Raw genomic sequence first — 25,903 nt, forward strand, 5'->3', positions numbered from 1 at the left:
CAATGCGTTGGCCAGGGAAGGCGTGAAGCCTGTTCTATAAATACCGATGTTAAAGATCATTTTCCCCATAAAAGTGCCTGGATAGAAGTGACGCCACTTCACTTATCTCGTCTGTGCTCTGCATGTTTTGGAGCCGATCTGAAAATAAATGTTGGTATCTCTTGGCTGGGCGGTTATCGCAGCTGGAACACGGGCAGGGCTGAGCCTGCTTGGGCTGAGCCTGCTTAGGCTGAGCCTGCTTGGGCTCGGCTGCTCTTAAACCCGGCGCTGGGCTTAGGGTTTCACAGACATCCTGGGAAATCTGAAATTACATTCTTTGGGCGTGATTGAGATGGAAATGGACTTGATTTTTCATCTTGGGTCGAGCAGGTGGTTGTTTGTCACCCACGGCAGTTTGTTGTGATGAGATGAGCTCCATTATAAAAGGGAAAATGGAAGATATCAGTGTTCCGTCCATTGGTGTCATAAAAGACGAGTAGATGTGGTGCTTTGGGACATGGTTTAGTGGTGGACTTGGCTGTACTAAGTAACAGTTGGACGTGATGATCTTGAAGGTCTTTTCCAACCTAAAGGATGCTGTGATTCTATGGTCATTGTCAGCGTTGCTGGTAAATGAGAGTTGGTTCCTTCTCCCCACCTTGGGTAATTACATTTTGGCAGTCTGCACATCGCTTCATTTACGTGCCTTATCCTCCATTTCATGCTTTGTTGTATAAAGTTGTGTGCAATAATCTGAATTCCTTGTGTTCTCCAGGTGTCCACGCTCCCAACATCTCCAACAGCCTCGAGCGATGTGTCTGATCTCAAATGTTTCTTAAAAGAAAGCGCAGCTGGGAGCGGCATTCCTGACTTGTTCTCGTTTTTGCTCTTTGTATTTCATACAGCGAACAGGGAGCATCTCGCACGGTCGTGACCATAAACGTGCGGTGGGTCAGTCCCACATCAGCTCTGCAAGCGTTGGGTGGCCCTTTGGGGCGTCTCTTGCCATGAATAACCTGTATTGTTCACATCTTGGAACACTAAGTTTGTGTGTAACCGGGACAGACGTTTTCTGATTTGGGTGGTTAAAAGAGGAGTTTCAAGGTATTTGAAAGACAAGCGTGTCCATGCTGCATCTGCTGGAGGGTCTGAAATGAAACAAAGAGTGCGACTTAGCATACCATACCCCAAATTAAACCACAGAATTGCGATTCAGCCCGTAACTGAGATGGTGCCGGCGCCTGCTCACGGCTTTGGGTTCTTGGGATTAATCAGGCTGTTGGGTTTTTCCGCCTGACTGAACTATTAATTTCTCGTAACAGATCCAGTTTGCTGACCAGAAACAAGAATTCAACAAGCGCCCGACGAAGATCGGCCGCCGCTCGCTGTCGCGCTCCATCTCACAGTCCTCCACTGACAGCTACAGCTCAGGTGGGTCCTCACCGCACCATCACGGGTGAGACGGACAGACGACACGGACCAGGTTCTTCCAGGGTGAAAGTAGTAGATGCCTGTCGAGGGTTAGATTGTGGGATGACAATAAAACCCTGGCAGATGTATTGTTAACCTTACTGTGGACAGGCGATTGGGAGGGAAAGAAGAACAGAGAGAAGAGAGTTGGAAAAAATTAAAGATGTTTTACTAACGCTACTAATAAGAATAGACAAAATAATACAAAATATACAAAACCAATCTTGAAAATCTCAGCAACTGCAGAGCCGGCACCCAAAGTCCTGGACTGGGTTCTGCAGCCAACCGGAGCTGGATTCAGTCTGTCACTGGCCTCAGTTTGCAGGGGTGACTAGCAAGGTCCTCTCCTAATGTTGCCATAAGCAGAAGGGAAAAGGCAAAAAGGGAAAAGGGACGAGATCCTCGTGATCTCCCACTTTTATATGCAGTATTCACGTGAATGGAATGTTATACACAGTTGGTCAGTCTCTTGGTCACTTGTTTCTCATTGCCCCTCTCACGAGATGTCCATCCGTGCTTATCAATAAGTTTGCATTCCATTGCTAGGTTTACCAAAGCATGTGTCTGGTTCTCCAGGAAAATGCAGTTAATATGAAGGCTTTAGCTGACAGGCAAATTCACTAAAAGAGAAACTTGTTTTTAACAAAACCAGGACAATGCCATTTATTGCTACAAGTGCATTTGTATACAGTTCTACCAATTCACGTGTCTCTTCACTGCTGGTTACAAGTTACAGCAGTAACATCTCCTTGGCTCATTTTGCTGTCATCCGTGCTTCTACTCCCTTCTCTCTCTCAACTTGATATCTCCAGATACACCTTTACTCCCATCCTTCTCAAGGGTGAACCTTAATATCTTCAAGGCTGATCTCTGTTCCCATACTCTCTGTCAAGGATTCCACAGACCCACTATAGTTTCCCACACCGCACCTCGTTCCCATTCGTTGTCAGAATTAAAAGTTTAAGCTCATTTTAAAGCAAACTAAAACCTTTACAGTTATGCAAAGTTATGCCTCGTTGTACTCCTGCGTGGAGCAGCGAGTTGGACTCTGAGTGGTTTGGGTCCCTTCCAGTTTGAGATGTTCTATGGTTCTGTGATCAGTGGCCACTCTTAGTGGAGGGTGATCCTGCAGTTTGCAGCAGCTCGAGGGTCTCCCGGTTCTACTGTGTAGCCGGTGGTGTTGGAGGGAAGCCGTGGAAAGAGGGTTGTTGCTTATTTTGCTCATCTTCATGTAGAGCTGGATTGAAAATTTAGTTCCTCTACTGCTCTTAACACCTCTAATCTCTCCTTGTAACCCTCATGTGCCATTGCTGCTGAATTTCCTCCTCTCTTCCCCATCATTTCCTTCCAGGCGCAGCAAACAGTGTTTCTGTTGTGTTTCTGCTTGCCTGTCATTATCCCTTCCCATTCTTCAATAAGTCCATGTGGATCCCACTGTAGGTTTGGACTCACCCATTGCACGTGAAGCTGGAGTCTTTGGAAGAGCACTGGTGACCTGTGAAGGCCACACGTGTCTTCTGGTTTTCCTGCTGGTGTCATAGAATGGTTTGTGTTGAAGGGACCTTCCCAGCTCCCCCAGTTTCCCCCCTGCCATGAGCAGGGACATCTTCACCAGCTCAGGTTGCTCAGAGCCCCGTCCAGCCTGGCCTGGGATGTCTCCAGGGATGGTTCATCCACCACCTCTCTGGCCAACCTGGGCCAGGCTCTCACGACCCTCAGGGCAACAATTTCTCCTTCATGTCCAGCCTGAATCTCCCTCCTTTAGTTTAAACCATCACCTCTTGTCCTGTCACAACAGGCCCTGCTCAAAAGTCTGTCCCCTCTTTCTTATGGGCCCCTTTTAAGTCTGGAAAGGCCGCACTAAGGTCTCCCCGGAGCTTCTGTTCTCCAGCTGAACAGCCCAGCTCTCTCACCTGTCCCCAGCAGAGCTGTTCCAGCCTCGGGTCATTCCCGTGGTTCCTCTGGCCCCTCTCCAGCAGCTCCATGTGTGTCCTGTGCTGAGGGCTCTGGAGCTCGCTCCAAGCTCCTTTCAGGCAGTTCAGAGATCAGAAGGTCTCCCCTCAGCTCCTGTTCTCCAGCTGAACCCCCCAGCTCCCTCAGCCGCTCCATCACACTTGTGCTCCAGCCCCTCACCAGCTCCGTTCCCTTCTCTCCACTCGCTCCAGCACCTCAAGGCCTTTCTTGGCGTGAGGGGCCCAGAACTGCCCCAGGGTTGGCGGTTTGGGCTCCCCAGGTCCCAGCACAGGGACGGTCACTGCTCTGGGCCTGCTGGCCACACCAGTGCTGGTCCCAGCCAGGATGCTGGTGGCCTCTTGGCCACCTGGGCACACGCTGGCTCATGTTCAGCCGCTGGCACCAACACCCGCAGGTCCCGTTTGCTGGCGCTGGTCACTAGAACGCTTTCCTCCAGGCGTGGGTGGGGTGGGGTGGTCACCGTTGTCCTGGCAACACCCAGGTCTCCTCGGCACCTCCCCTGGGAGAACAGGCTCCTCCATTCCTCATGCCTGCCAAGGCCACATGTTCAGGCTTTTCTGGTGGTTTGCATCCAGGCTCACGGTGCAGTACCATCCAAAGCCCTCCCCTCGATGTTCAGGTTGGTGGCCAACGTCTGGCCTTGTGCCAGAGCCGTGGGGAATGAGGGACGTTCACGGTGAGGCTTCAGCACAGCCCTTCGCTTCCCCCCTGTCTGTGACATGGATGCGTTTTTTGGATACTTGGCAGGTCACAGCGTATTTGAGGAGAATCTGGGTAGATATCTGGTAGTTTAAAGCATCAGAAGCCACAAAAACCCAAAGGTGCATCCTACCCTGACCTTCTCATCTGGAGACCTTGTGTAGAACAAGAAATAATTGTGTTTTGGGGTGGATGACGTGCTGTGAGCTACGGTTGGGTTTTGGTTGCAGAGTTGGCTGGCCATGGACAAGTCCCCTTCTGCACACTGAAAGCCCGTGGCCGAAAATCAAATCTGAAGGTTGTCCACCTGCATCTGCTTGGATGAGGGTGTTTTGGGCCAGATCCCACCTGCGTGTGTGGTGTGCAAGAAAGGACAGAGCCCATGGGCTTACACAGGGATGTCCATGTCATCCATGGATGGGTGTGAGCCGAGCTGTGCCACACCAGCCGGCCCCAGCAGCCGACACCAGTCCCGCGCCTGTTTTATGTCCCAGGGTGGGTGTAGGTGACAACTACAGCGGAAGTTGGTGCCCATCTGATAAGTCCTTGTAGGTGTTGACTGTTGAAGCTGTAGGGAACGTCCGTGTTCTTGTGTCAGTCTTGTCATGGTACGTGCCATAACCCGTTGGGAGCAGACAGGATAAATCATAGAATCATATAATTATTTTGGTTGGAAGAGACCCTCAAGATGATGGAGTCCAACCATAACCCACCCTGTCCCTGCCCCATGTCCTGAGAACCTCATGTCCGTCTGTCCAGCCCTCCAGGGCTGGTGACTCCAGCACTGCCCTGGGCAGCCTGTTCCAATGCCCCACAGCCCTTTGGGGAAGAAATTGTTCCCACATCCAAGCTCAACCTCCCCTGGCGCAACTTGAGGCCGTTTCCTCTGCTCCTGGCGCTTGTTCCTGGGGAGCAGAGCCCGACCCCCCTGGCTCCAAGCTCCTTTCAGGCAGTTCAGAGATCAGAAGGTCTCCCCTCAGCTCCTGTTCTCCAGCTGAACCCCCCAGCTCCCTCAGCCGCTCCATCACACTTGTGCTCCAGCCCCTCACCAGCTCCGTTGCTCTTCTTTGGACACTCCAGAGGTTGTAGAGGTGATGGGCATGAGGAAGCAATGAGTGAAACCCAAGTGACTCTTTGCTGAGATGTGGCTGGTGGGAAGGCTGTTGTCCCAGCATCTCTGCCCAAAATGATGACGAGGTGCTGGTGCCATTTGAGTGACACAGGGACGCCTGAATGCGGAAACAGCGTGTCTGTGAACAACCAGGGGTTTCGTGCTCTTCCTGCCCATCAAAACTGGACAAGCTCAGTCAAAATCATCAGCTGGTCTCCAAAATATGTACCATCTGCAAAGGTCAGCATGTGGAGCAGCGTAATCCAAGATGCAAAGTGTCTTAGTGACGCTTTTCTATACGGAATAATGGGAAAAATGAAGGTGGTGAGAGCCTGGCCCAGGTTGGCCAGAGAGGTGGTGGATGAACCGTCCCTGGAGACATCCCAGGCCAGGCTGGACGGGGTCTGAGCAACCTGAGCTGGTGAAGATGTCCCTGCTCATGGCAGGGGGGGAACTGGGGGGCTTTGAATGTCCCTTCAACCCAAACCATCCGTGATTTCATGAAAAATCCTCAGAGACACTGCTACCGCGATCCAGGGAACCCCTCAGCTCGGCTTTGTGGTTGAGAAGACATTTGGGGTTGAAATGGTCGAATCACTTGAATTTCAGCAACTATTCTATCCCTTTCTGCGAAACTCAGGTAGTTCTATTATCTGCCCAAACAAAGATTTTTGGGGAGCAGCTGGTTCCTATTTGAATACTAAAGCACTCTGTTTTTATTACACACATTATGTGGCTGCTGGAATGGGATTAGAACAGTAATATCTTTAATTAAAGGCGATTGACTTCATCCTCTTGCTGTTTCATAACTTTCCAAAGGTTGTGCAGGACAGAAACAGATTTTGTCCTTTTCGCCAGGCTGTAACAGGGGCTGTTTATTTCCAAACCGATGCCAATACCACAGATCTGTGTGGATCCTCATCTAAAATATTAAGCCAAGCTAAACTTTGCTGGGTTTAGGCTCTGAGCTGGGCTTTGCTGGGTTAGGACGTGGGCTGAAGGCGTCTCCTCTTCCCCCCAACATTTTCCTACCATAACAGCGCCCGGGACCTGCTGCTGTTTTCATGTTGAAATAATATAATTTATATTAAAAAGCCACACGGCTCTATGGGGCAACAACCCCGGATATGAAGTTTAATTAATCAACATTCGGATTCTATGGGATGATATTTAGGAGATATCCCGTCAATAAACCGGGTATTTCTAGATCAGAGGTGCTAGGAATCCTTTCCTTTCTGTACTTGTTTTTCATTTTATAGGACAGCAAGGCCAATATTAGTATATATTAGTATGTTTTTATACCACACTGACAATTTAATTACAATAATGCTCTATGCACTCTTATGTGTTATATGTGTGTAACAGTAAAGAACCATTTGCACACTGACAATTTAATTACAATAATGCCATGCGCACCCTTATGTGTTATATGTGTGTAACAGTAAAGAACCATTTGCACACTGACAATTTAATTACAATAATGCTATACGCACTCTTATATGTAACAGTAAAGAACCATTAGCATGTGAAAATCTGGCTACTATCTAGGTGGGTTTTTTTGTTTTAAACCAATTACTTTCAGCCCCCAGAAGCGAGACCTACGGTTTTACAGAACCCTCGGCACAGATTAGCTGTCTTCAAGGAAATAATCCTCCTTTCACTAATCAATCCTTCTAGACCCCTTGATAGACAGGAGCTCGTTATTACATAAGGTGCTCTTTCTGTTACTAAGCCAGGCTCCCGGTCCTCCAAGAGCCGCTGGGGGATTTGCAGATGAATTCAGAGAGCGTTTCCATCGGCGCGTTGTTTGCAGGGTCGGACTTGCCTTTCGCACCCCGCCGAGGACGAAGCCTTTGCGGAGAAATGTCAGCAATGCGATAATTCTCCTCCGTAAGCGGATTAAGGCCCGAGCGGGTCTCGGGGAGCCTGGCACGCTGACAGTGCCAAGCTTCTTTTCATCGGCATCGTTCAAGCTCTACACGGGCACCAGAAGAGAAAGTAACCGGCTCGCTAGGCGCTGCAGGAGAGACAAACCCATGGCTGTGCTTGGGGAGAAGGGTTTAACTCCTTGCTTTGGGTTTTCTGGCATGAAAATGGTTGGGTGAAGGGGTGGTTGGGCTTTACTGCAAGTTCTCGGAAGGGGTTCTTGGTCTCAGTCTTCAGTTGAGGTCTGGACACCTCTGGAAAGCTGCAGCTCTTTGGGAGCGCTGGTGGGTTCCACCATGTCACTCTTGCTAGGACACTGGGTAAGAAGTGCTCACCTTTTGTGTTACCAAATTCCTTTGGCATGGAATTGGAGGGAGAAAGTCAGGAATCCCCACTGACTGTTGGGTGGAACACATCCCTTGGGTGTTTGGTGTAGATCGTTCCCTCTTGGAAGCCGTGCCTGCGAGAGAAACCATCTCACATGTACAGCAACACGTCACCCAAAGCCGGTAGCTGTTGAGGTTGAATATACGATGTTTCCTAGGTAAAGATTCAACCAGCTCTTTTCTGGTCTTGTGGAAGAAAGAGAGCTCGTCATCACAGAATCATAGAATCGTTTTGATTGGAAAAGACCTTTAAGATTGTTGAGTCCAACCGTTAACCCAACATTGCCAAGTCCACCTCTAAACCAAGGCCAAGGGGATTGCTGATGAGAACTGAATACAGTCCACATCTATCACAGAACCATTTGGGTTGGAAAAGCCCCTCAAGATCATGGAGTCCAACCATAACCCAGCCCTGTCCCTGCCCCATGTACTGAGAACCTCATGTCCGTCTGTCCAACCCTCCAGGGACGGTGACTCCACCACCCTGGGCAGCCTGTTCCAATGCCCCACAGCCCTTTGGGGAAGAAATTGTTCCCCACATCCAACCTCAACCTCCTCTGGTTTGTGTGATGCCCTCACATTTGCACATTGTTCCCTAGTGATGCATAATATGGGCCAGCTTCCCTGAGGCTCTCATGGATAGTGCTGTTCTACAAAGGTCATCCTCTTCTGCTGGAACAAATAATTGGATGCCAGGTTCTCATGTTCATTTTAGAAGAACCACACGATCTGGAGAGAAAAGACTTGGATTAAAACTTCAGAAGGAGGAGGAGGAGGAGGTGGTAGGAAGCTCAGCTGAACCAAGAGCTTCACGTTCCAGGTGCTTTGTTTCTGGACAGGAAAGACGAGTGATGTTTTCTAGTTCGTCTCCAAGCTGTCCATGTTGCTTTGACCAGGGTTCTGGTCCTAGAAGATGACAGAGGTCTGGTCTCCCACACTAGAGCACATTCCAGAGGAGAACATGGCACACATGAGCCTCCCCGGCAGCAACTCGTGGCCGTTGCTCTTGTTGAGGAAGGTAGAAATGGAGCAAATCCAAGGGCTGGGAACACCAGTTATAACTGAAGTATTATTAACTAGCAGCCTCCACCATGCTGTTGTTTAAAATTAAATAGGGTCTCCTGTCTTAAATTACAAATCCTAATGTTTTGGAAGTGCTGAAAACATTAATAGGTGTTTCTATTGGCTATTTTAGAGAGGTAAAGGCTTGAGATTTGGGAAGAGAGGTGGGAAAAGGCCGCAGAGGAGCTGCAAAGCATGAGGAGATGAGTCTGTGGAGGACACGGAGATGCTTGAGCTGATTCCCTCCAGCGTGGTGTTGGGTGGAGGTAGATGAGAGTGAGGAGGTCATTGTAGGTAAAAACTGATGGTGGGGAAATGGTGGTTGTGAGGAGAATGGCCCAGCTGAGGATGGAAGAAATTGGCCCATGGACATGGAGAACATCCATGGACACATCCAGCAGATCATTGGCGCCCTTCAGCTGCAGATGGTTTAGGCTTTAGGGAATATTTGGTTGTGTCTCTGACCTTGTTTCTGTTCCTGCAGCCGCCTCGTACACAGACAGCTCTGACGATGAGACCTCCCCCCGCGACAAGCAGCAGAAGAACTCCAAAGGCAGCAGCGACTTCTGTGTGAAGAACATCAAACAGGCGGAGTTTGGGCGCCGGGAGATCGAAATTGCTGAACAAGGTAAACGCGGGCGCGTTCCTCAAGCTCCATGTCATCCTAAGCTGTCTCGTGGGGCTCCTCCTTGCCCCAAATCCTCTTCTCGATGTTCAGGATGTTGGTGATGTCTCAACTCCGTTCTGGTCAGAGATGATAGGGAAATTCTTCTGGATTCGTTGGGGATGCAAAGGAGTTATTGAGTTACACTGTGTAGCTCCAACCAACCGGCTACTGAAGCGCTACTCTAGAGTCAGAAGCATTTTGTTAAAACCAGGAGAAAATATAGAATCCATCAAATAAATTGGGTAACTTTGGTTTGACACGATTGTCTCCAAAAACCCACAGCAAAAGCAACACGGTGTTTAGGTCATTGGAGGGATATTGGAGAGGCTGATCCGAGCAGCGAGTCCCACGGCCTCCTCAGCCTGGAGCAGCTTTTCCTGCAGCCTCACCCGGGCATTCGTGGGTAGAAATTGAAAAATGTGATGATGCTACATCCTAAAGAGATGGGAAAGACCTCAGAGGGTTATCGGGTCCTTTTCATCTGTGTCATGACCTGTTTCATCCCGGTACCAGCCAGCAGGGCGACAAGTGCCGCTGCCTGTTTCTTCCGCGCTCGTCCCTCTGTCTGTCGCGTTGATGGGTTTATCCATTGCTTTATTCTGGTTTCAGAAATGCCGGCGCTGATGGCTTTGAGGAAGAGAGCGCAGGGGGAGAAGCCGCTGGCCGGGGCCAAGATCGTGGGCTGCACGCACATCACGGCGCAGACAGCTGTAAGCTGGAAACTACAGACCGAGACTTTTCATGTCTTAGCCCCTAAAACTGACCCCGAGCAGTTAATATAGAGATACAGTCCCTGCATCCAGCACCTTACACCGAGTATAAAGAGAACTGTCCATTTTATGAACATTTCTAGATAAACAGAGCCTGTGCTTCAGGGCGATGTGATGCTCATACCTATAGATGGTGTGATGATAATTAAGGAAATCAAATTATCTGGATAGTATGAGCAGGAAGAAGGGGGCGTCAGTGGTCAGTGAGGTTACGCAGTTCAGGAGCTGTGGTTTATCTTCCAAATATGGGACAGGAGAGCTTTCTCCTGATTAAATTTAGGACTTTGCTGAGTGCAACCTGCATATATGTCTATTTATATACACCCACATACACATATATGCTGCGTATGGAATATACTGTGAAGTTTTTACTTACTCTATCCATTTTAAATTGTAAAAAAAAAGAAAAAAAAGATTGTAAAATTGTTTCCTGTGCAACTCTGATGCTGCTTAAAACCAACTGCAGATGCCCCAGAAGGTTCCCATAAATAGCAAATAAAAATCCCAGTTGTATGTTGTTCTTTGCATTGTATGTTGCTCTTTGCATTGTATGTTGCTCTTTGCTTTGTATGTCACTCTTTGCATTGTATGTTGTTCTTTGCTTTGTATGTCGCTCTTTGCATTGTATGTCACTCTTTGCATTGTATGTCGCTCTTTGCATTGCATGTCGCTCTTTGCATTGCATGTCTCTCTTTGCATTGTATGTCGCTCTTTGCATTGTATGTCACTCTTTGCATTGTATGTCGCTCTTTGCATTGTATGTCTCTCTTTGCATTGCATGTCGCTCTTTGCATTGCATGTCGCTCTTTGCATTGTATGTCGCTCTTTGCATTGCATGTCGCTCTTTGCATTGCATGTCGCTCTTTGCATTGTATGTCTCTCTTTGCATTGTATATCACTCTTTGCTTTGCATGTCTCTCTTTGCATTGTATGTCGCTCTTTGCATTGCATGTCGCTCTTTGCATTGCATGTCGCTCTTTGCATTGTATGTCACTCTTTGCATTGTATGTTGTTCTTTGCATTGTATGTTGTTCTTTGCATTGTATGTTGCTCTTTGCATTGTATGTCGCTCTTTGCGTTGCTCTTTCTGATGTTTTCTGTTTAAATCCAGGTTCTAATGGAGACTCTGGGCGCGCTGGGCGCCCAGTGCCGATGGGCTGCCTGCAACATCTACTCTACCCTTAACGAAGTGGCCGCTGCCCTCGCCGAGAGCGGTAGGAACCTTCACCCCTTTGTTCTTTCTGCTTACTGTCCAATCATATTTAGCTCATTTACCGTCTCTTATACTTTTCCCTTCATTTTCTTTGATTTAGAATAAACCCGTAGGAGTTGAACAGCACCAGATCAATCCCTTCCATTGGTCTAAAAAGCTTAGGAGGATTTTTCTCCAGAGTGTAAAAGTCTGTAGCACAACTGACAGTGACGCACGTTATTGGCCGCCGGGGCTGTGTGAACATGAAAGTTATTTTGCTAGAAGAAACTAAGCTAAATTTCATTTCGGTTCTAGAAATTTGAGTCATAACTTTGCCTAAAAGGGCTGAAAGAGAGAATTTTCGGGGAACGTAATTCACTAAACAGAGCTGTCCCTGTTGTTGCTCAACTGGGAGATGCCTTAATTCAAATCTTATTATACTGGGTAAGGTCAGGGCTTTGACCATGAGAGCTGGAGACCCAAAAGAAGCCAAACCCACCAGCTGGGCTGTTACCTGCTCTTGCTTACTGAAGCTTAATAATAATTATCATAGAATCATTTTAGTTGGATAAGACCTTTAAGATCATCAAGTCCAACCCTTAACCCATCACTGACAAGTCTACAAATTGCTCATGAGTCAAAATACATTTGGTTCAATTTATGGATAACGTGCCTAACAGGAAGGCAGGTCATCTGACTTGCAGGAAAAGCTTGATTTTGCAAATAAATGTTATTTTTGAGACGGTGTTGCCCTCTCATGTGGTGGACAGAGCTTTTCCTTGGGGGAGAGGAAGAAATGAGGAAGGGTAAAGCTGAGTCCTCTCTGCTGCCTTGTGTGTGTGTCTTCCATGTATCTCTGAAGCTTCTTCTAGAAGGTAGATGTTGAAAAACAATGAGATTGCAAGCACGAGCGCAGTGGTGCGGGGAGCGCGGCCTGCGGAGCGCCCAGCGCACGGGGTTGAGCACCATCTCCCTCTCTGTGCCAGGGTTCCCCGTCTTCGCCTGGAAGGGAGAGTCCGAAGACGACTTCTGGTGGTGCATCGACCGCTGCGTCAACGTCGAAGGGTGGCAGCCCAACATGGTGAGACGCGGCCAGCTCTGAAATGTGCTGGGGCACGGGTGGCTCTCATCTGGAGAGAAGGAAGAGGGTTTAGGGCTGGTCTGTGCTTTCCTCTTGAATTTAGACCTAACTTAGCGGTTAAGGCTTGGTGCTAACACAGCACTTGCCTTCCAAGTGCTTTACAATTAACTACGCAATGCAGGGAATCCATTTATCTCATAGATGTGAAGTCAGGGAGGTGGGTTAAATAACTTCTGCGTGTGGGTCTTGCCTACCAAGCAAGGTGTTGTTTAACGATTTTCTAATTAAGCGTAGTACATTAGTGCATTAGTACAGAGTTTATTGGGTGCTTAATTTGCTTCCAAAGCAGCTTGCTCCAGTTTAAACCAAACTAATTCAATCTAGCCAGGAAAAACCGACTCAAAGTCAGTATGTTCTGAAAAGGCGCTGCATCCATTTTACCATATTTGATTAAATTCACACTTTTGGTCAATGTGATTTTTCTTATCTAGGCCTGTTGTTCCAGAACAAATTGAGGTTTTTAGCTGATTTATGTACGAACACATAACCTGAGGTAACCCAGCTCCACTCTTTGCTGATTTATTCCGCCCTTGTTTCTAGGGAAAACAGAGAAGCCTGAACTAGGTGAGCGGAATAATTTACAGCTGTCAGAAGTGCTGTTTTCATCATGCCTCCGACAGGTTTTGAGCTTATGATCTAAATTAGAGAAAAAGCAATCAAAGGTGGAAGACAGGAGTGCGTCTGTATTGTTTGTTTGCCGGTATCGGCCCGTTTGAGGTGGGTTTTTTGTCCCTCTCGGTCGACAGCTGCTCAATTCCTCACTGTCACCTTCATCAAAAATCCGCCCCCAAGCTACGAGTCTAGACGTGGTTGCTGCTTTCTTCTCCTCTTGGAGGAATAATTTCCCATCCAAAATGTCAGTGATTGAAGAACGTAGCAGAAAATGCATATTGGATCTCCTCAGACCTCTTGATTCTGCGACGCGTCTGTATCTATCGGTGTATTTTCAGACCTGCTTCTGGAGGACAGAAATAATTACTGGGGAGCCCCAAATGCCTCAGATCTAGCGGTTCCTGGAGATTTGCATGCCTAATTTTGGAGGTCCATGGTTTTAGAGGCCAGAAATAGGACGCTGGGCACTGGGTGAAGATCAGGTGTGGAAAGGATCTTCATACAGTTATTTCAGAAGAGAGGAGCTGGCAAAGTTGGGCAAAGAAGCAAGACAAGATTATCCTCTCTGGTACCTCCAGTCTCGGGGCTGAAGCGAGATGAACCTGCTCTGCGCCCTTTGCTCGTGGCAGCTTTTCAGACCGTGCGTCATGTTTTATCTCTCCTGTTGAGACTATTTTCCTCAATATCTCAAATCAAGGAGATAATGTCCTCGGGTTGTAGGACCGAGCCTGAGCTGCTGCCCCTGGCAGCCCATCACCTTGGTATAAATCCAAATTTGACCTCTTTTCATTGAGACGTAGAGTGGTTTGGGTTGAATGCACCTTAAAGACCACTCAGTGCCACTGCCATGGGCAGGGACATCTTCACCAGCTCAGGTTGCCCAAATCCTCATCCAGCTTGACCATGAACCCTTCCAGATATGGGGCATCCACAGCTCCTCTGGGCAGCCCATTCCACGTCTCACCACCCTCAGGGTGAAGAATCGTCTCTTGTCTTCTCGTCTCTTCCCATCAACAAAATACCACCGACACCTTTCAACGTCTTCGATGCTCATTAGCGGTCCTGCGGCGCTTTGAAGGTGTTCTGTGCGGCGCTCCGTGCTGTGGTGCAATCAGAAGAGAAGTGCAATCACTGTTCTACTTCAGAGAAAGCAAAATGGGTCAGATTTGAGCAGGTTTCTGTACGCCACAATGACCCAAAATCAGGGCGTGAAATACACCCAGGAGTTGCTTTGCTGGCCCCACCAGTCCCGTGTCCAGGTAGGCACTGCAAGGCGTGATGGAGCTGAATTGCAAATAAATAGGGGTGTCTTACAGCCCCAAAATCAGAATATTCAATATTTGGGCTTCTGTGTAGCGTTAGTCCATGAGGACAGGTAGCTATGAATACCGAGAGTCTCCAAAAAATAGATACCTTGTGTTTTCTGATGGGAATCACCGACCTTGAGAGGAGTGCTCAGCTTGGACAGGAATGCCTCTTTTTTTCTTATTATTAGTATTTTCTGAAAAATACTGTGTCTGCAGGACTGAGGGTTTGGTTTGGCTTCCTTTATAACAAAAAGTGATCCAGGACCGCGCTGCCAGCGGAGCATTTCAACGCCACCTCTGACCATGCCTTCCCAGCACCTCCTGGTGTTCTCACCACCCCTTTTCTGCAGTGAGTTATTTCCAGCCGTGTTTTGACCTGATCCTGGCTCATTTTAATCAGCTTGTTCTTAGCGAGATCAGCTCCACGGTATCAACTGTTGACCCAACAGAGTTGGAAGGGGACAGGGTGAGATGTTTGTTGGCAGATGGCAACGTGGAATTATTAATTGGAGAGAAAAGCACTGAGAGAAACACCTACTGAGGGGATATGGATACACCTACTGAGGGGATATGGATACACCTACCAAGGGGATATGGATACATCTACCAAGGGGATATGGATATACCTACCGAGGGGATATGGATACACCTACCGAGGGGATATGGATGCATCTACTGAGGGGATAGGGATGCATCTACTGAGGGGATATGGATGCATCTACCAAGGGGATATGGATACACCTACCGAGGGGATATGGATGCATCTACCAAGGGGATATGGATGCATCTACCGAGGGCATATGGATGCATCTACCAAGGGGATATGGATGCATCTACCAAGGGGATATGGATACACCTACCGAGGGGATATGGATACACCTACCAAGGGGATATGGATACACCAGATCAGTCAAAAATCATAACAATTCAGGGTAGAGGAGCAGGATTTGATATCTCCTGGTGCTTGGGTCGGGGCATGGTCACACCTCCAAAAAGAAACGTCCCTGCAGGCTCGGGGTGATGACAGGAAGATGTTTTTACAGGCATGAAGACTCCAGCATCCTCTTCTCTGAGATAAAAGTTCCTCTGCTGACTTGCTGTTTGTTTTTTTTCCGTCTCCTGCCTTCCTAGGAAAAAGAAAACTGCCAGCCCCCAGAATTCTCTTAGAAAGAGGATTATGTGCCCTATTAAATGGGGATTAGTGAAATGAAGACGTCCTGGGAGCCTGGCTGCTGAATGCCCAGCTCGGCTGGCCCAGGGAGCTGCTCAGCCCACTTAACCCTCACCTGCCTCCACTTCAGGTGGATCTGAAGTCCACGGGGACGCCGGGGAGCGGGGTCTGTGTGGAAGACACGTGTTCTACTCTGGTAGGACACCATGTGTTCTCCAGACACTTGTGGAAGAGCAGCTGCTACACGCAGCATTCATCTTCGGTGGAAGATCCTACAATTTAGAGAGAAAAAGGTTGTGATCATAGAATCACAGGCAAGTTTAGGTTGGAAGGGACCTTCAAAGCTCCCCCAGTTCCCCCCTGCCATGAGCAGGGACATCTTCAGCAGCTCGGGTTGCTCAGAGCTCCGTCCAGCCTGGCCTGGGATGTCTCCAGGGATGGTTCATCCACCACCTCTCAGGGCAACTTAATTTTGGTTTCACGGCTGGAGCTGTTATCCGGAGTTCTGTCCCTGACAGCGTGCCCGAGACAATGCCCATGGAGAACCTCAACGCAGCATTTCCAAGCAGCTCTTTGCCCACGCATGACAGAGCGGTGGCTCCGCGCAGCCACCACGTCGTGTCGTGACAAAGCTCGGCAACGTCGTCTTTGTGCCCTCAATGGGGTTTCTGTCACAGGAGCACGGTGGGAGTGTCCAGTTCTTCTTGGTGGCTGCAGACACTGGTGGAGAACTGAAGACATGTACACCAGAGGATCCCTGCTGAGCTCCAGCACTGGCCAGTGAACAGAGGCGCTTCTGCCCGGGTATGACATCTGCATTTTAGGACACCTGCACACCCCACCAGTAGGTTACTAGGACTTGTTTGACAGTCAGAAGTCTTGGACATTGGTGTAGGGAACATGCAAAGAGGAAGAGGAGGAGGATGGTGTAGTCAGAAGTCCTGGATGTTGTTGTGGAGAACATGCAAAGAGGAGGATGATGGTGCAGTCAAAGTCTTTGGTGCTGGTGAAGGGAACATGCAAAGAAGAGGATGATGATGATCACTCCATCAGAAGTCTTTGGTGTTGGTGAGAGGAACATACAAAGAGGAGGATGATGATGATCATTCCATCAGAAGTCTTTGATGTTGGTGTAGGGACCATGAAAAGAGAATGATGATGATGAGGATGATGGTGATGATAATGATGGTGATATTGTTCAGAAGTCTTTGACATTGGCATGGGGAACATACAACGAGGATGATGATGGTGATGGTGATGATGTTGTCAGAAGTCTTTGACGTTGGTGTAGGAAACCTACAATGAGGATGATGATGGTGGTGGTGATGATGCTGTCAGAATTCTTTGACGTTGGCATAGGGAACATACAACAAGGATGATGATGATGATGATGGTGGTGGTGATGATGTTGTCAGAAGTCTTTGACGTTGGTGTAGGGAGCATACAACAAGGATGATGATGATGATAATAACAATATGGGGCAATATGCTCTCGACCAGCATGAGTCCTTGGCATTTCACCTGTCGCCCAGTGAAACCCGCTCCCTGTTTTTTGTTAATTCTGAGTCTAACGGGGGTTGCCACATTTCCCACCTTGCTTGGGCCACCTGAGGCCACCTGGGTGACAAGAGGACTCTGGGAAATGCACCTGCTTGGGTTCTTTTTCCTTTTCTTGTGTCTTCTTTCCCAGACACGCCAGTGGGTCCCTCTCTGAAGCGTTTATTGCTCAGCACTCTCCTTGGGCACATGTTGAGATGCAGCAGGGGATGCCCCGGAGTGCTTGGGACTGGGGCCGCGTTTGTTAAGAGACAAGTACGTAGGACACAAACACCGAGTCTCCAAATAAACTCCACAGTTTATCACTGTTTTCTGCGATTATCGGAGGTTCTGTACTTACAGGGGTAAAAAATAAGCCTTGGTTTAAAGTCTTTGGTTATTCCGGTGACACTATAGAACATCACAAAAATACCCAGATAACATCAACCCACACAAAGGTGTATCTGGACGTGTTGGACTTTCAGCGGTGTTACGATATTCGTGTCCAAAGCCATTACCAGGTATTCCCATATGTTGGATGATTGTAGCACCAGCAGAGAACAGACAAGCTCCGAGACACCTCTTCTCACTGCGAGTTTTAGACTTCTGTGACTCAATTGTTTTCATGTCTGTCCTTTCCAAAACACATTTTCAAAGGGCGCATTTACTTCCTCGTCTTTACTGTTTTTATTAAAGCAGTAAGTCTCAGGCTTTCTCCTCCCCCCTGAAATGTGTCATTAGGAGGAAACGGGTGGCTCAGGAGACTCATGATCTGATAAAGAAGAGTTTTGTAGTTCTGAGGTTGAGGGTCAAAGCCAGAAGAAATGGGCAGACACCCAAAGTTGTTGTGTCTAAGGTTCAGTATTTTTAACACAGTGTTTTATGGTGCAGTTGCGTTATAATTGACATTGGTGGCTCTGCACCCTCCTCCTTCTCCTCCCTCATCCTCCTCCTCCATCCTTCTCCTTCATTCTTCTTCTCCATCCTCCTCCTTCTCCATCCTCCTCCATCCTCTTCCTCCTCCTCCATCCTCCTCCATCCTCTTCCTCCTCCTCCATCCTCCTCCTCCTCCAACCTCCTCCTTCTCCATCCTCCTCCTCTGTCCTCCTCTTCCTTCATCCTTCTCCATCCTCCTCTTTCTCCATCTTCCTCCTCCATCCTCTTTCTTCTCCATCCTTCTCCTCCTCCATCCTCCTCTTCTTCCATCCTCCTCCTCCTCCATCCTCCTCCTTCTCCATCCTTCTCCTTCTCCATCCTCCTCCTTCTCCATCCTCCTCCTCTGTCCTCCTATTCTTTCATCCTCCTTCTCCATCCTCCTCTTTCTCCATACTCGTCCTCCATCCTCTTTCTTCTCCATCCTTCTCCTCCTCCATCCTCCTCCTCCATCCTCCTTCTCCTTCTCCATCCTCCTCTTTCTCCCTCCTCCTCCTCCCTCCTCCATTAGCACTCTCATTAGAAAAGCTGATGACTCTGTGTGGTTCAAAGGCTTTTCCTTCTGTGCTTCTAGGGGATGCGGAGAGAGGAGCTTCCACAGCAATTTTCCATGTTTCCTCTGGCCTTGCCATGAACATCAAGGTCTGTTGGGATTGTCTGACCCGTTCCCTTTCCAGCACAACATCGATGAAGCCACTTTCCTGTTCTGAACAGTCGAGTCCTCTCACTTAAGCTGTCACAATGAGATGCCAAAATATGGGCTTGATTAGGAGTGATTTGAGCCTGTGCTTTATCCCCCTTTGGGGTCAGCAAGCCTCGCTGCATCTCCAGAGCGGTGACCTTGTGGTTCTTTTTCCTACAGATCTTGGATGACGGAGGAGATCTCACTCACTGGATTTACAAGAAATACCCCAACATGTTTAAGAAGATCAAGGGGATAGTGGAGGAGAGTGTGACCGGTGTCCACAGGTACCGGGACAGGCTGCACTGTGAGCGCGGAGATGTTTGCACAAAACACCTCAGGGCACCAGCAACAAAAGATGCCACAGACTCAACTGCATGTTGAACCTCCCTTGTGGTTTTCCTTCAGCTTGGGCTTGGCTTTGCCATAAGAACTGTTTTAAATTTCTCGTCTAGTGAAAGCAACTTGGAACTACTGCTCTGAATTTCAGACAAGGAGCAGAATCACCTACTGCCCATTGGGTGGGTGGGAAAAGTGCACAGGGTCTTGGTTTCCCACCTGGGAAACAGGGACAATGATCATCTCACCTCGTTTTGCAGATGAAAAAAGGAAGGGATGAGGGTGTCACACAAGAAAGGAGGGTCAAAAGCGCCATCCTAAACTACATCTATGGGAAGAAGTGAGATTCGGGAAGAGGAATTGAATCTCTAGTTGGGGTGGGAGTCTGGAAAGGGAAAATATGATGGACTCACATCCATCGACCTGCAGCAGAAGCAGAATTGTGATAGGAGAAGTGGCTCCCAGGGTGCAGAGAGACATCAAAGATGCTCTTCTGGTGGTGTTAATCATATCACGGGTAACAGAAAACATCGGACTGAGGAGAAGAGCAGCAGACTCTGCTCTTTTCTTTATTTTTGCAGGGAGAAAAGCTTGGCTGCGGCGCTCAGAGCTGACCGAGAGTTTGCAGCCAGTGGGGTCAAGAAAAGGACCCGATAACATTTTTAGCATCAGGAATCATTCCCTATTTGGGTGCAAGAGAGGTGCAAGAACAAAGCAGATGTGCAAGAACAAAGCAGATGTGCAAGAATGAAGTGGTCCACAGGCCCAGAGGTGGTTTGTAGAGCCTGACTGAGGGAGCAGGTTCTCCTGCCCAAGCTCTGGAGTGGGAGGTGATTTCCAGATTCTCTTTAGAGCCGCAGTGTAGTGTTTAAATTCATTTGCAGTGGTTTTGGTGCTACCCTGAGCTCAGTGTGTTCTCAGAAGCAGGTCAGGTTGGGGTCTTCTCCAGCCTGATTGCTTCTTGTTCGACATCGTGGTGGTTACACTCCTGCTGCTCTTCAGAGGGATGTTTTACTGCAGGTGTGGTTGCAGCAGCTTCGTGTTGCTGCGAGTCTTACCCTCTGTGGCCATTCCTACTTGAGCTGTAAGAGCTTGATAAGTTACAAGAACCCTCATCTTTTGTGATCTGAAGCAGGATTTGGGGGTTTATCCTTTTGAGGACATCAGAGGGTGGTCGTAGTATCAGCGGTTATGAGGCACATGGCGTCTAGAGCACCTTCTAATCTGCTATTTGACATTTTTGTGAAATGTGTGTTGCCAGCCTGGTGGTTCTTCAGTAGGAGTGGGAAATGGGTACAAATGTCTGGGGAAGGACAAGTGACCAGGTTCCAGTATAAGTTGGGGAATGACCTATTAGAGAGCAGCGTAGGGGAAAGAGACCTGGGGGTCCTGGGGACAGCAGGGTGACCATGAACCAGCACTGGGCCCTTGTGGCCAGGAAGCCAATGGGACCTGGGGTGGGTTAGAAGGGGGTGGTCAGTAGGCCAGAGAGGTTCTCCTGCCCCTCTGCTCTGCCCTGGGGAGACCACACCTGGAATCTTGTGTCCAGCTGTGGCCCCTCAGTTCCAGCAGGACAGGGAACTGCTGCAGAGAGTCCAGCGCAGCCACCAAGATGCTGCAGGGAGTGGAGCATCTCCCGTGTGAGGAAAGGCTGAGGGAGCTGGGGCTCTGGAGCTGGACAAGAGGACACTGAGGGGGGACTCATTGCTGGGGATCAATATGGAAAGGGGCAGTGTCAGGAGGATGGAGCCAGGCTCTGCTGGTGACAACCAGGGACAGGACAAGGGGCAGTGGGTGCAAACTGGAACACAGGAGGTTCCACTGAAAGAGGAGAAGCAACTTGTTGGGGGTGAGGGTGTCAGAGCCTGGCCCAGGCTGCCCAGGGGGTTGTGGAGTCTCCTTCTGTGCAGACATTCCAACCCGCCTGGACACCTTCCTGTGTAACCTCATCTGGGTGTTCCTGCTCCATGGGGGGATTGCACTGGATGAGCTTTCCAGGGCCCTTCCAGTGATTCTGTGATTCTGTGATTCTGTGATTCTGTGTGTTATTTCTCCCAAAATGAGCTCCTGGTAAAAGGTTATTTTTGACCCTCTAGGTGGGCACCGCTTACTCCAACTAAACAAGGTCTCAAGAGCACCCAACAGTAGAGTGTAGGAAAATATTTTTCCATTGATCATCTCTTTCTTCCCGTATTTGTGACAGGCTGTACCAGTTGTCCAAAGCGGGAAAGCTCTGCGTCCCAGCCATGAATGTCAACGACTCGGTCACGAAGCAGAAGTTTGACAACCTGTACTGCTGCAGAGAGTCCATCCTGGACGGGTACGCGCGTGGCCACCCAAACGGGGCCGTGTCCCTTGCTCACGTTGTGTCAGACCCCACGGGGAACTGTCTCAGTGGGTCCCTCCTTCCTGCCACTTTAGGTCATTTTAGATCAATTGATCTGTCAGAGGAGAGCAAAGACCCTTTATCACCTCTGGTCCATGTTATTTCTATCTGCAAGGCATTTTGAGACCGGCTCAGAAGGTCCTAAGACTTATTTGTACAATTGTATGTAAAGCTCTCCAATGCACACCAGAAAACAAACATGGAATCTTCTGTTTGTCGGAGAATACTGGAATAGGTTGGCCAGAGAGGTGGTGGATGAACCATCCCTGGAGACATCCCAGGCCAGGCTGGACGGGGCTCTGAGCAACCTGAGCTGGTGAAGATGTCCCTGCTCATGGCAGGGGGGAAGCTGGGGGAGCTGGGAAGGTCCCTTAACCCAAACTGCTCTATGATTCTAGGAATGATCTTGCAGAGAAGACCTCGGCATCTCTAGAAGTCCAAATTCAGTATTTTTAACTCAGCTACGTGTATGAATGGGACACCACTTAAATTCTGCTACTGCTCCTCTTTTTGTGGAAAGAATGTCTTCTCTTTTCCCAACATCAGGTGGTTTATCAGCCATAGTGATAGAAGGCACTTACATCCCAGTGCCCTTCAAGGGAGCTCAACGAACCTTTGTGCTCTCAGGGTGATGACAGAACGAGATGAAACGGCCTCAAGTTGCGCCAGGGGAGGTTGAGGTTGGATGTGGGAACAATTTCTTCCCCAAAGGGCTGTGGGGCATTGGAACAGGCTGCCCAGGGCAGTGCTGGAGTCACCATCCCTGGAGGATTGGACAGACAGACATGAGGTTCTCAGGACATGGGGCAATGCCAAGGGCAGGTTATGGTTGGACTCTATGAACCTGGAGGCCTTTTCCAACCAAAATGATTCTATGAATCCGTGTTGTCAAGCAACTGCTTCATCACAACCCAGTTTGGCCTTTCTAGTTTCATTTTTTCATCCTTTCGTGTGAATAAACAATAAACCAAAAGAAAGAAAACCAAAGAGGTTGTGGCAGAGCAAGACTTTGTGCTGTAACAGTTACGTGTCTGAAGCGTAGACTTGACTGACTGAACCCCGATCCTGCAGGATTCACAGCCATGTGAGCAAGGAGCCGTGTTTGCGTCCCTCTGTGCTCCCTGTCCCCAGCAGGACGGTGGGACTGGGGGCAGCGCTGCAGCGTCCCCACCGTGCTGTGGTTTTTAGGGTTGGACGGGAATCAGCCGCTGACGAATACGTGGGCACCGGGAACACGATGGATCTTCTGAGACTGTTGGGCTTGAGATGCAGAGTGAAACGCTTGAAGCTGTGATCTAGAGAGGGTGTCAATCTCAGGGATCTTTTTTTTCCTCTCTTCTCTAAAATGTATTCTGATGGAATTGGGTGTTCATGTCCCCACCATCCCTGCTGCCAAATTTTGTCAAAGCCAAGCGAGATTAGGACAAGTTTTACTCTTACAGTTCAGACTATGACATATTATAGTCCCAGCAGACAAGTAAGTGCAGAATCAAGGACAAATTGGACTTTCCAGATGCACATTGATGCTGATGAGATGAACACCGGAGGAAAGCTTGCTCGTGGTGCAGAGGAGGAGCCCTCCATGGAGAAGACTTCGAGAGAATAGACTTTTTATGTGTTGACGACTTGGAGTGGCTTAAAGATTAAAGAAGTCTTGAGATCTGCAGTTCTTGGTTCCTTGCTGACGTAGAAATGTCTCCTGTTTAATCAAGTCCATCTGGCCATTGATGTTCATCTGTGCTACCGCTGCCTTCCATCTGGCAGAGGATCTGGAGACCCAACATAGGTGATCACAGGGTCTCCTCTCACATCTTTTTTCCCAAATTTTGTTGGATTTGTAGTGAAGTGCTTCATTTATCTCCTCAGTTTTGAAATGGACTTCTAGGTAGTGGTCATCTTCGGCCAGGAGAAGTGAAGAAGACTTTGTAAAACCTCTGTGTCCAAATCCAGAGGATGATCTTTAGAACGTGTGCAGGTGCCATGTGAGTTACCGAACCACCCAATATACTTCCCGGGGTGATCTGCAACAGGTGTGGTGTCCAGCTCCATATTTCCATCACTCATTGTTCCAAAAGACTAAATTTTGGGCTCCCTTTCAATGTGATGTTATCCAGCTGTTCCATAACGAGATGTTTTATTATTGTCATTGCAAGGGGTTGGACTAAATGGCCTCTGAAGGTCCTTTCCAGCCCAAATTATGATTCTATGATTGCAGAACCTGACACTAAAGACAGCCAGTGGTTCTTGCTCTTCCTGTCCACCAAAACTGGACAAGTTCAATCAAAATCAGCAGCAGATCTCCAAAATATGTACAACCTGTGAAGCTGAGATGTGGAGCAGCGTAATCCAAGATGCAAAGTGTCGCTAACTGGGCTTTGCTAGAAGTAATAATGAGATAAATGAGGGTGGTGAGAGCCTGGCCCAGGCTGGCCAGAGAGGTGGTGGCTGAACCATCCCTGGAGACATCCCAGGCCAGGCTGGACGGGGTCTGAGCAACCTGAGCTGGTGAAGATGTCCCTGCTCATGGCAGGGGGGGAACTGGGGGAGCTTTGAAGGTCTTTCCAACCCAAACCCTTCCAAGATGCTACAAACCCAACCTCAACCTCTTCAACTCAACCTTCCCCCACTCAACCTCAACCTCTTTAACCTCCTTGACCCAACTTCAACCCCATCTCAACTTCCTCAACCTGAGCTGGTGCAGATGTCCCTGCTCATGGCAGGGGGGGTACTGGGGGAGCTTTGAAGGTCCCTTCAACCCAAACTCTTCTGTGATTCCATGAAAACATCTTGATGAAGTAATTCTTCTAATTAAGTAGCCCTTTTAGCTTTATTACGGCCATGTCTGCTCTGTGGTCATTGGGTTCAAGGCAGCCTCTGTTGTCGGGGGGTCAAGAGTCGCCCCCATATTTTAAGTCTGAGGACTCAACTTTCAGCTCCGTGTTCCATGTGCAGCAGTTGCTGTCAGTGGCTCAGAAACATTTAAAATCTTTACAAAAATCTTCTTTATCCTGTTGTCTTCACCTGTGATGTCTGACGGGCCTTATGGGGAGGTACGCTGGCACTGAAGTTCGGCCCAGGCATCTCAAACTGGGCCAAGAGAAATCCGAGCGGAGATGCGATTAAATCTGCTGTGGTTTTGATCGAAATTCGGTGGGAAATGTAAGGGAATTTCACCTTCCCTGCGCTGCTAACCTATTTACTCGTGTGCTAAAAATAGCCCGGAATGTAGGACACTCTTGGGGGGAAACCAGAAGGAAAGCGAGTGGAAAGGAGAGCTGTGCTTGTGGGATTCTGGCAGTGAATTACCACCTTCCTGCTCCTCTGTAGTTGTTTCTGAGGGGGAATTAGACTTAAAAAAAAGAGAAATTAAGAAAATAATATTTATTGAAAACATTTTAAATATTTCTGGAGTGCTAAACCAACCAGATCCCACAAAAAAACACAACAAAAAGGGATCCAAACCCCAAACCCTTCCCCTTTGTTGCATTTCACTGGTAGCACCCACCCTTATAGAAGGAAAAAGGCATTTTTTTAGGTGCCCTTTGGGTCTTTTCTGCACACAGAATTGATTTTTTTTCTTTCCTTTTTATTTTTTAGCCTTAAAAGAACAACAGACATGATGTTTGGAGGAAAGCAGGTGGTGGTTTGTGGCTACGGGGAGGTAAGAGCTTCGTGATCCCCAGGCGGGCGCTGTGCGTGGAATCAGCGCGTCCCTTGCACGGCTGTGTCCCCGGGCTCCTCCGTCCTGCTGCCCGTTCTGTGCATCCGCAGGCGGCTTCAGACCCGGCGCTTTTACCAAAACCAAAGATTTTCTTCATTTCCAGTATATTTCTTTAGTATGAAACAAACACCAAACCTGAATCTTAAAACGCATGACTGTTAAATAGTCTTAATATCTTTCAATATTCAGATGCTAATACATCATATATTAATACTATGCTTATCTATTATATCTATATATAATTTATCTAGTATATTTACACGTCATATTTCTATTACATATTATATTCTCTATAATATAATATGAACATATCCAGATGCTGAGCCCTGCAGATGTTCTGTGCAGCCGCAGTGTTGCATGCTGAATGGTCGCCAAAACCCATCAATTAATTTTGGCTCACCCCTGTGATTTCACCCCAAAATGGAATCATCATCCTCTCTCAAGGATGGGGATATTCACCCCTCGGCAGTTCTTGTCGGGACCAGTTAACGCCAGTTACGATGGGCTGTGCTGCAGGGGCTGTACTGGGACTCTTCTTTTCCAAAGAGCTGCAATCGGACAATTTACTCCTATGAAATCACATTTTTGGGAAAGCTTGGTCATCGAACCATTCCTGAGGGCGGCACCCTGTATGCTGTGTAAAGGTTAAAGCTCGTTAACCATTGGAGATTAAACCATTAAGCTTCCTAAATAGAGTAAAGGTTACAAGAGGCTCTTCAGCCCGCCCTGAGATAAGCGTAATCTCTCATTGTGCTGGGACGGGGACTGAAATTAGAAACACTTCTATATTTCTCAGTACCTCTCTCAGCTAAGCTTGGCCTAACCAGGTCCTAGTTTACT

General features: G+C 48.4%; 1 protein-coding gene across 1 annotated transcript in view; it reads left to right on the plus strand.

Annotated features, from left to right (window-relative positions):
* The window catches only part of AHCYL2 (adenosylhomocysteinase like 2), a gene marked incomplete at its 5' end in the record, with an annotated part of 103,316 nt that overhangs the window by 70,129 nt on the left and 7,284 nt on the right, over positions 1 to 25,903 (plus strand). Inside the window, 8 exons of the mRNA XM_080356905.1 lie at positions 1,302 to 1,410; positions 9,092 to 9,235; positions 9,884 to 9,984; positions 11,156 to 11,258; positions 12,223 to 12,317; positions 18,798 to 18,904; positions 21,160 to 21,276; positions 24,940 to 25,003. Coding sequence (XP_080213031.1) covers positions 1,302 to 1,410; positions 9,092 to 9,235; positions 9,884 to 9,984; positions 11,156 to 11,258; positions 12,223 to 12,317; positions 18,798 to 18,904; positions 21,160 to 21,276; positions 24,940 to 25,003 — 840 coding nt within the window. The remainder of the gene's footprint in view (positions 1 to 1,301; positions 1,411 to 9,091; positions 9,236 to 9,883; positions 9,985 to 11,155; positions 11,259 to 12,222; positions 12,318 to 18,797; positions 18,905 to 21,159; positions 21,277 to 24,939; positions 25,004 to 25,903) is intronic.

The sequence above is a fragment of the Nesoenas mayeri genome (assembly GCF_963082525.1).
Source record: "Nesoenas mayeri genome assembly, chromosome: 1".
NCBI lineage: Eukaryota > Metazoa > Chordata > Aves > Columbiformes > Columbidae > Nesoenas > Nesoenas mayeri.